The 10,886-nt window shown below is 37.3% G+C and overlaps 2 protein-coding genes across 11 annotated transcripts; both read right to left on the reverse strand.

Annotated features, from left to right (window-relative positions):
* Positions 1-242: 242 nt before the first annotated feature.
* Positions 243-2,996, reverse strand: LOC113288273 (probable calcium-binding protein CML21). Its single transcript, XM_026537260.1, has 5 exons — positions 2,667-2,996; positions 1,491-1,736; positions 1,086-1,288; positions 753-927; positions 243-656 (listed from the first exon to the last, which is right to left on the reverse strand). The coding sequence occupies exons 2-5, from the start codon at positions 1,684-1,686 to the stop codon at positions 538-540; spliced, it is 693 nt and encodes a 230-aa protein (XP_026393045.1). The 5' UTR covers positions 1,687-1,736; positions 2,667-2,996; the 3' UTR covers positions 243-537.
* A 302-nt stretch (positions 2,997-3,298) lies between these two features.
* Positions 3,299-8,431, reverse strand: LOC113288270. Of its 10 annotated transcripts, none has more exons than XM_026537250.1 (15): positions 8,153-8,427; positions 7,734-7,885; positions 7,333-7,511; positions 7,072-7,153; positions 6,859-6,962; positions 6,573-6,699; positions 6,385-6,479; positions 6,044-6,167; positions 5,754-5,834; positions 5,392-5,490; positions 5,034-5,219; positions 4,612-4,704; positions 4,419-4,487; positions 4,171-4,323; positions 3,299-3,812 (listed from the first exon to the last, which is right to left on the reverse strand). In XM_026537250.1, exons 3-15 carry the CDS (start codon positions 7,371-7,373, stop codon positions 3,582-3,584), a joined length of 1,485 nt encoding a protein of 494 aa, XP_026393035.1. In that variant the 5' UTR covers positions 7,374-7,511; positions 7,734-7,885; positions 8,153-8,427; the 3' UTR covers positions 3,299-3,581. The 10 variants fall into 10 exon arrangements, 8 of the variants coding, with proteins under 8 accessions (XP_026393035.1, XP_026393037.1, XP_026393034.1 ...); XM_026537252.1 differs by having other exon boundaries at positions 7,333-7,520; XM_026537249.1 differs by having other exon boundaries at positions 7,727-7,885.
* Between the last annotated feature and the right edge of the window lie 2,455 nt (positions 8,432-10,886).

Here is a 10,886-nt window from a genome sequence, read left to right on the forward strand (position 1 = left end):
AATAAAGGCATAACTGTTCTCCTAACGGATTCAACTCTCTTCTTTTCCTTATAGTCCGTGATCAACTTGAACTGTGATTTTGAGCTATTTCATCACCATCTAACACTACATAGCTGATACGCTGTTTTTTTTCGTATGGATTGTGAAAAATATCCATGATACACACTAGTCTCAGTGCCTGCAAGAGAAACCTGCTGAGTATGGAATGCCTGTGACCCGAACTGTAATTGTTTTCTGATCCATATGGTTAATTCATATCTTCTCCATCAGCAGGATGTACTATTTCATTCAATGTTAAGTTACTGGAATATTTTACAAGAATCCACAATCCCAGAAGATGATTTAAAAAACATGCATTTCTACTCAGACAGCCAATAAATGCAAAACAACAAAACCTTACACAACGGACTCAAAATGCTACGAACTGTAGCTTTGTTCCCAGGTATAGTAGTAATAGGAAAAGTAAGAAGTAGCAAAGGTAGAGGGCGTTGTGTGTCTTGTGTCCTACTAATAACATGTAGATGACCCAGCAGGTGATCAAACCTTTTCTTCTGCGTCCTCTTCATCTTCAAGCTCGTCAATTCCAACCCAGCGGGTGAAAGCAAAGAGAAACTCCTTGAAGGTCACCATTCCATTTCTGTCCCAGTCCATTTCTTCTGAAAATGGTGAACCAGATGTTAACCAATGGTTGCCGAAAACATGCCTAGGTGGATATGAGAAACTAAAGAGAGAAAGTGAGAGAGAGAACTGACCAAATCTTTTCAAGGCTATTCGCCCTGAAGAGCGTTCTCCTGAAGTGGTTTCATTTATGGCTTGGACCATCTCGCTCTTACTGACACATCCATCCTTATTCTTGTCCAGAAACACAAACGCATTCACCAAAGTTTCAAAGGTTGCCTCCAGGTTTGGTAAGCCCATCCGTGATTTCTAGCGTTTTAGTCATGGAAACTCAGAAATATTGAGATCCTTATTTATGATAGATAGAAATGGTTCCACCGCAGATATAGCTACATTCATTAAATACAAAGAGAAAATCTAAACAGTAAAAAACTAAAATTAATGAAAATTAGTTGTATGTTGGATACACCTTGAGTGGCAGATGGGTCTTCCTTGAGAAGATAGACAAGGCAGAGGAGAACAATGAACTCGTTGAACTTCATTCCCATATTCTCTTTGATATCACATGCCTCAAATAAATCACTTATTTCCTCCTCCGAGTAAGTGATCTCTAGTTTATCAAAACAATGCTTAAGCTCTTGTGGATCTATTGCACCATTTGAATCCGCATCTGAAAATAAAAAGGAAAGAACTCTTAATCAACGGATATAAGACATCCATAAAATTACCAGGCATCTTTCAAATCGGTAGGGTAAGCTTTGTCTGAACCCTGAACCATAAAAGACAAGCAACATCTACTCACTTGACTATCTTAACCACATTCATGAATGCGAACTAACAGAGAAAATCCGGACAAAGAAAAGAAAGCCAACCAAATTGCTCAAATATTGTTTTGCAGTTGCGTAGGCTCTCATCAATCTTTGGGAATTTCAAAATAGCACTATTAAATGATCTCATCGAAGTTCCTGCTGCTGCTTTCCGTTGCATTGCTTCAACCATTTTTGCCTCGAGCTTTGTTTCTGGTATCCAACCTCCAAGTGACTCATCCTTTCCTACTACACCTCCCATCGTGGCTTAGTAATACAAATCGTCAATCAGAGAAGAAGCCAGTTATGGACCTGGACAAACAGTAAATTTAATAAATATGCGAAATTTTTGACATAGATCTGTTCATACCCTTGATGGAGAGAGATAACTTTCGCATAAACCTAAAAAGAACCCGCAGCATAACTTATAGACACGTTAGATATTATGTCAAAAGGTAAAATTTGTAGTTCTTCCTACATTTGGCTAAACAAGTAGTAGATCCATGCATTTAAGTTGGAAAATTGGTGTGAAAATGTAAACCACGCCAAAGTAGGAACTCTAAAGTGCACAAGAACAGAAGAGGCACGATGATGAACAACATAAGATAGCCTAACCAAGCTTCAAGTGAACACCCAATAAAGATGACACCACTTTAATGTAGAATCTATTCCACAGGAATTCAATAAATAACACTGAGTGGGTTTCAGTCATACAATATAATTGATTATAGAGCACCATCAAATTAAGTTAGGCTCTACCTATCGATAACATCAACAAAAATTCATAGAATAGAACACATATAAAATATAGAAGAGAAAGATTGTTCGCCGATATTGGTTGCAGAATATAATAATGTTAGATAATTCATGTTCTACAGCCCCCTCATTTTTGCACTTCTCCTTAAGTTAATGAGGAATCGGTGACTCCCTAAATGATCCAAATCTATTATTCATATTCTTATCTCTTTTAAGACCAGTTCAACAATTTGATGCCACCCCCATTTTGATAATTTCCCATAACTGACTGTAAAGTAATCCATCAAAAGCCTTTTCCTAGAGATCCATCCCTTATCAAAATCAAGGGATACAAGAAAGTGATTTTATAAAGGGTCTTAAAAATTTTAAACCAGGTAAAAGGATACACAGAATGAAAATACACGCTATTTGCATCCAGATAGAAGAACATAGTTGTAAAAGATAAATAGCATACGTTGTGTTTGATAGAGAGAGACCTAGACTCACCTTGCCAATATTTATTAATTTCAGCTTCGTTTCAGGGGATCTCCATGCAACCGAGAGAGAAAGGAGGCAAGCTGATTGAACAATGAACACGGAGAGATAAGTGGGTGTCAAGATGATTGCAAGAAATTAATAGGTCTGGCTTCTTCTTCTTTTGTGTTGGTCGGAGAGGTGATGGTGGTGGTGGTGGTGGTGGTGGAAATGGAATCAACAGGAGACGGACGGATGAATGGGTGGAGCTGGCAGAGGATAGAAGTTTTTTTTTCCTTACTAAAATTAGTGGTTTCTTGTCGTCAGATTTTAAGGAGTTGCTGAAAACACATTCATCCCGTGATGATCGCTGCATCCACCACGTAATATGTGAGTTTTGACTATTGCTCGTCTTCTCGACTCAAAAGACTACAAATTTTTGCATTGAAATGCTGAATTTTCATATATTTATTTTCAGGCCGTGGCACTTTCTCATTTGCGGCAAGCAACAGCTCAACCCGGCCAACAATTTCTTATACCTCAGTTGAATAATTATTGGCCAAGGAGAAAATGAAAAATGATGAAATAAGAGTTGGTCATCACCTGATGATTTGGCTCATTGTTAAGACTTCGTCTTGGTTCTACCTATCTACATGGACTAATAATGCATCTATGAATCTGACGAGCAGCTTTTGACTTGGTGATATCTCCAGATTTTCACAGCTACAACTTTACAATAGTTAAATACTTCAATGATACTATTTGGTGTCGATCAACCTACTATTTTGCTGCCCAATTATGCATGCCAAAGAAGAAAAAGAAAAACACAAGAGAGATACAAGTAGAGACGTAGATTACTGAAAGAAAAGAAGAAAAAAAAACACGCTAGTGAGAAACAATGTGACAACACTTCGCATTATTGTACAGAAGAATGGTAAGCAGACGCTCTCATGAAGAACGCTGTCTCCGATGGTGGTTAACTCGCTTTAGAATGGAGAGTCGTATCCGCTGACTCAGAGCCTCAAACTTTTCCATCTTTTCACTTTTCGCCTTCTTCTGAACAACTATTGGATCTTTCTTCTTACTACTATTCTTCTTCTTGTCCTCCTCCTCTCCCTTTGGCGGGTCTAATTTCCTTTGTATCCTTCTAAGAGGGGTTGCAAGCGCCTTCAGAGTCCTCTGCAACAAATTAAAACCACAAGAAATCTTTCATTCAGCAAAACTTCATATACCAATAATAGAGGGAGGAACTTCAGCACAACAAATTAAGCATTCTACATGTCACCCTTGACCTGTCACCATCAAGTAATTCTCTTTACATCCTCGGTTTACCCAAACTTTCTCTTATAACATGTTTGGTTCAAGTAATTGGAATTTCAAGGTAATTGGATTAAAATGAAATTCAAGTAGATCCGAAATTCTAATGGAATTGATTCTCCATTTCAATCACTTAAACTGCACATGCTTACAAATGATATGTTTCAAGAAAATAACAATATGAAAGGAAACAAGAAGGCTAAGGGAAACAAGTAGGAACCTGATGTCTGTTATTTGCGCTCTTGCAATCAGCAGAAGAGGGATCTCCATCGCTACCTCCTAGAGAAGAGCACCTTCCCCAACTCTCTCGATTTGAACTGGAATGCGAGCAGCATTCCTCATTCTGATCATTAGTGTTTTCCTGTGAAGTTCCCTACAGTAACAAAAATCATCAAATAAACTCCAACTGTTGAAATGAGATCACCGAGAAAGTCGTTTTACATACAAGAGATGAATCAGATAAACTACCTGCAGATGTGGTGGAATGTCATCAATATTTGTACTAGACCTACTGTCTTCATCAAGCAATGAATCCTGCTAAGAAAAAAAGGAAGCAGCTTTTATTACCAGACTAACATGGGACAAGGGAATGACTCCACGACTAGGAATCTTACAAAGACACATGTAAGCGGTTCAAATTCAGAAGAGCAAATATGCCTACAGTTGCAGCGAAAATACTAGGAGGAACTGACGAGGAGCTTGCAGCATCAGTTTGCACTGAACGAAGACCAGAGATGATCTCATAAAGGAGGCTCTAAAACAAAAAGCACACCACTTGGTTAGTCGCTAAAGTATTGCAAGAATTTCATACAAGAGGTGCAGTGGTGCAATTAGAGTGTCATGACTAGTAGTATAACCAATGAAACGGAGTCAACATTGTTGTTTTTTGTCCCCAACATACAGTATGAATGTGGAACTGTATCAGCCAAAATAGAGATGTACAAAGCATAGGACAGTGGCTAACTACAAATTCTGCAACCTCTAAATCTCCAGGGTCGATGCCATTGTTACAGCAGGCAATGAAAAGATACACTATTGTTGTTTTGAGTTCTCTAAGAATTTAAGATAATTTGAATGAATTACCTCATCTACACCACCACCAACTTTTAGGTCCCCCAGATCATAATATTTTTCAAGCTTTGTTGAAATTGCAGAAGGAACTTGAGGGGGATGAAGAACATTGTAGAAGAAAATAGAAACTGAGTCATAATAAAACTGTGGCCGTGGAGAGTTGTGATCACCATCAAACTTAATAATATTCTTGTCCCCCTGAAGAAAGATCAAATATCAGAAACAATGTCCATGGTGTACATCTAAATAATTAAATGGAATCTACAAAAATCAAAAATAAACCTTGTTTTTTCTAAACTCTAGGTTAGTTATAAAAATTTATCAAGACAAGTAAAGAAAATTCACCCCTTGAGATGAAATGAACTAATACCGCGTAAGACTTGAAGATGATCTCGGAGTGGCGGGGCTGAATGAATACATCCTCAGTTGCATGCCCAAATAAAGATGGAATAAAAGTTTTCGGTGCAGCCTGCAGGTGTAATAGAACATTAACAAAATGAATCCAGCAATCTTACAGCATGTGTTCTAAAGGGGCAGTGCAAGTCTTTGGACTATATGCAGGGACTTTAGCAACCTTGACAGACAGAACTAATGAGGTTAGTGTCAAACAAAACCAGCTTACCGAATGAAATTAAACATGTCCCATAAACCTTAAAAAGCCATATCAAGGCACTGATCTAAAAGGGGTTACAAGTAAATCTCAGCAAACGTAACCACAAAACACTTACAGACCTGCATGCAATTTAGATTCATGATGTCAAATTTAGCCTTCTTCTGAATGACACGCCGCATGTATTGGACAGCCACTTTTACCTGCAAAACATCATGAAGCATTACTGAAAAATGAAGCAGTTAATGCTAGGGCATCTATCTTAGACAAGCCCAACACGGGACCCTTGAATAATACTCTATGGAAAAGATTATTAGCAACTATTGTCATAGAGCCAAGTACCGATGGCTAAAGAATGATCTACTCCATCATTTAACGCGCACTGAGAAACAAACAGATAACGAAGTCTTACTGTAAATTTAGGAAGTCGAATTTTGTAGACATCCACAAGTTCCATCATTAGATCAAATAAGTTTGAGAAGGCACTATCCAACACCATTCCAGCTATGGAGGGGTCCTCTGCTCCATAAAGAAGACTGCATTATAATCATTGAAGAAAATAATTACTTACAAATACTATCAATATCAATTGCCTAGCAATCTGGTACTACGTAGTTAGCAATAGAGGTGGTAGTGGCAGTGGAGTAGTGGTACTGATGGCCAGGACATGCCTTCTGATTAGTTTTTCTTTATTGTACTAGGTGTTTTGAACATTGAAAGAGAAAAGTAACAAATAATTCTAAGATTACATACCTTGTGACAGCACCCATTGATCGTCCCCAAAGACCTATGCGTGAAATTTGTTTGTTGCTTCTCAGATGAGACACCACAATTTTAAGGTCATCTTTCTGACAGGTAGATGAAGAATAATACTAAATCCTTAGAAGTTCTACATACATAAGAGTTTGGAATCTAAAGGAAGTAAAAGATGACCAACACACCTCATGCCAACCAAGGCTGACATACTCGCCATCGGATAGTCCTGAACCAGAAAAGTCAAGTGTGAAAACAGTGATATTGGAGGGAAGAAGGATCACAGCAGCCTCATTTGCATCTGCTCTACATCCACTGCACCACTCAAGAACAAAATGAATAGGTGTTAAGCTTTTCATATGCAGACTGATATTGTCCAAAAAAATGTATTGATGTGAATATAACAAGAGAGCTTTGTACTGCTTCTAATGTGTGTCGGAGCAGCAAAATTCATTCACGAGAACTATAATATACCTGTTCCCATGGCAGTAAATGACACAGGGAAGAGGTGTGTCTTCTGGTAAAGGAGAAGGCATGTAATGACTACACCGTAAGATATGACCCCGTCCATTGGTCAGCTGTTAACATTGAAACACACAAATTCCAAAAAGTTGAGAAACCAAAAAAAAAATGCATGTGTTACAATAACTGGAAAGTAAAACCTTGTCAATACATCTTCGTACTTGCCTCCAAGTCTTGTCTTTTGTATTTCCTTCCGGCTAGAGTGAAATCCGTTTCCCATAAATACTGGTCTGGGTTGTAGTCTGCCCTGTATATTCCAACATATCAGATTGCATGACAGAATAAATAAGGCAGCTTTAAAAAGTCACTAAGAGATTCCAATTCAGCATCTTAAAATTTAGACAGGTGTTTTAAGTGCATCCCAATGCAACAGATTTGGATGAAAACATACTGATTAGTAAACCCATCAAAAATTTAGGAGATTACCTGGGAGGCCGAATCACGAAATTAATGAATTGTTCAATCATCCTCCTTTTCTACTAAGCAGTTGAATGTTGGCGAATATTCACTGGCCACACAACATTTGAGCTCTTAATCCTTTCCTAAAACCAACCCCACAGTGCAACTACCACAAGTTCTCGGAAAACTCTACTCCATTCAATTCTCTGCCAACACTGAAAGAAAATTCACTTCTCCACCAATTTTGCCAGATTCAAAATTCAGGAATGAAGCTGGTAAAAATCTCAGAAAAAAACGTTGTGGATCTGGAGCCGTTGTAGCCCCACCGAGTTTGAAGTAAAAATGTACAGTAAACCCTCCAAAAGCGTAAAATTCAAAATCAGAGTTGTATAATAATAACAGCGGAACAACAAAGTCACACCTCATACCATCCTCAGATCCATAAAATCAATAATCTTTAGAACAGTCCTTGAACAATTATATTCCTCTTCTCAACAATTTTTTCAGATCTCAGAATCAATTAAGTATTTCTCCACCCCAAAACTTCAAACTTTGTGTGTGACCATATACGATATGAACCCTAGAAATCGAAGAGAAAGGGCATGATTGTTAAGAAAAATGAAAATTTAAAAAAATTGACATGAAAAATAAAATACTAAAAGAGAAGCAAAGAAAGGAAAGGAGCGAGTGAGCAAAAGGAGAAGAGAAACGACAACAATTGTAATGGTAAAGAGAAGAATGATAGAAAAGAAACAAAGAACAAGTAGTTAAAGTGAATGAGACTGAAGAGAAACAAAAAATAACACACGGGTTACTCAAAATTTAGGGTTTTTTGAATTCCACTTACCACAGTATTGAGCCTGAAATGAGGTGGTATTACTATTATCAGTATCACCACAGAAACAAATACCAATAAAGAGCTGTTGAAATGAAAGGAGGAAGCCAAAACTAAAAATAGTTGGAACAGAACACAAGTACAAGCGGTTTATTTTAGGAAGGGAGACTACAGAGAGAGATTAAAGTGGAAATCAAATAACAAGGGTGGGAAATTATTGTTTTTTTTTTTTAATTTGGTATTTGCTGTTCTCACTGACTGCCCACTCACTAAAATCTATACATTTTGAGCAACTTCAGTTGAGTAGTCTTTTGAGTCTATCAGTCTGAGTGATAACAATATTACCGTGTTACAAAACGCGTTATTAGAATTTAGATTTGTTTTAGACAAATGCTATCCCGCACCGGGAAGCTATCCCGCTCAAGCGGGTTTCTTTATTTTTAGATGATTAAATTTATGGTTAGATTCGCAGTTCGGAAAGGACCAACCACTTTCAGGAAATGATCCATCATTTTTTCTAAAAGTTTCAAGATTATTTGATCTGGATTTTAACGTCATCTAATGATAAAGAAGCCGCTTGAACGGAATAGCTACCCGCAAAATAGTGCGGGACATCATTGCTCTTTGTTTTAACGGACTCTTAATATGATGCATCTTCTTACGGAGAAGAAAACGAAAAACAAAGTTTATCCGCCCTACACCGTCGTATGTAGGGCCGTTGGGTTTTCGTTAGTTTGTAAAGTTTTGCCATGTCGGATAGGATTGACTTGTTGTTGTTACTAGTACGTAACTTTTTATTTATTGGACAAAGTACTTTTAGTGTTAGGTTCCTTAATTCAAACTGAATGATGCATTATTGGAGATTAACAGTTGCATACGGCTCCATATCGTCTACACCAAAATTTCCTCTACATCTCTACAACAGCCAATAAATAGCTGCCATGTGTTCATTCTCAATATACCAAAATCAGATTTATGCAGTTGGTTAAATTAAAAAAATTTCATAGAGATAAAAAAGGAAATTTTTTAATCTCCCTTAATTATCTCTTCCAACTCAAACCATATTCCCTGTAATGTACCGTAGTCTTTGCACTAATTTTTTCTGCAAGTGTTTTTATCTTAACGGATGTTTTGAATTTCGACTTCTGTCAAGTTGTGTCGACCAACGTAGGCCAACTGTTGTAATACCTACCATGAAAGAGGCAGTGAAATCGACTATTATATGCATGACCATCGATCTTTGTAGATGTAGAAACCATTGATAGATATAGTAACCGATTTCTATCAGGCAAGCATTTAGTATGTGAAGTCATTAATAAAGCATCCATAGCTCATACCATAAAAGAAAGATTTATACCATGCAAGCATTCAATGTTATTAACATAATTTTCATTATTAATGCATCCAAACTTCATGCCACAATTATAAGAGAGAATTGAAAGTCTTCATCAACAGTCTAATCTGTAATGAGTCTAATGACTACGGTACAATAGCCATGAGTGGGAGCCTGTGGGAGCCTGGGAGGAGATAAGTAAGGGAGGGCAAACATTTTCCTTTTTTATCTCTTTAAAAATCTTTCAATTTAAACGTTTTCCTTTTTCATAGTATAGCTCGAAAAATCACGATTTGGTATGTTAAAAGTGAACACGTGACAGCTATTTATTCGCCGGTGCAGAATTGTTGAGGAAATTTGGTGTAGACGATCCGGAGCCGTTGCGTACGAGGCACGTACTTGATGTGGTTTTCCAGGCTCTAGCTTTTAAAAATGGGAATTTTGATAAAGTGACCTAGTTTTGAATTAGGATAAAAAAAGTGTTCCGTTTTTTTGTACTTTTCTAAACTATCCTGTTTTTTTCTTCAAATAACGCTTTCCATCCCGTTAAATGCAAGGTGGCAGTTATCTCACCTGTTAAAAAGTCATATTTACCCCTGAACTATGTCGTGAACTATGAACCCTATCCATGAACCATGAACCCTAAACCCCTAACCCTGAACTATATCATGGACCATGAACCCTGAACCATGAACAACGAAGCCTGAACTATGAACCTTAAACCCCTAACCCTGAACTATATCGTGAACCATGAACCCAAAACCATGAACTTTGAACCTTGAACCCTAAACCTTAAACCCCTAACCCTGAACCCTGTACCCTAAATCCATGAACCGAGCTCGACGAACCTGAAAAAATGAAGTAGAAGATAAACGTGACAACTAAAGGGTAAATAAGTAAAAAATTGGATGGAAAACTAAATTAGATGGAAAAGTTAACAGTGGGGGCAGTTTTGAAAAGTAGAAAAAACGGGGGCAATTTATTAAACCGAAATTGAGAGTGGGGAAGTTTATCAATATTCCCTTTAAAAATCAACAGAAAGAAATGAATAAGGAAACCATGAATATGCAACTTGATTTTTATTTTTCTAAATCAACGGAAAGCTCCGACGAGCTTTCTTTGTACCAGCAGAAAAAGAGGATATTCAGTAAGAAACTTTTTGAAGAGTGTTCAATCTGTTGGTTATTAAAAAATTTGTTCATGGGTAATAAAGTATGTTTTTCTTCCAATTGGTTAGCTTTGATTTGGAAAAAGTGTTTCAGCATTGAAGTGGTGGTATAGATGCATCATAAAATGAATCATGCAATATTAGTTGGGAGTGACTCTTCTAAGATAAAAGGTTTCTATATCATGTGTACGGGACTCTGATAGGAATTGGTCGCGACAACAACATGACTAAGGAGACTAGTCAAA

Source organism: Papaver somniferum, chromosome 6 (genome assembly GCF_003573695.1).
Source record: "Papaver somniferum cultivar HN1 chromosome 6, ASM357369v1, whole genome shotgun sequence".
NCBI classification, from domain to species: Eukaryota; Viridiplantae; Streptophyta; class Magnoliopsida; order Ranunculales; family Papaveraceae; genus Papaver; species Papaver somniferum.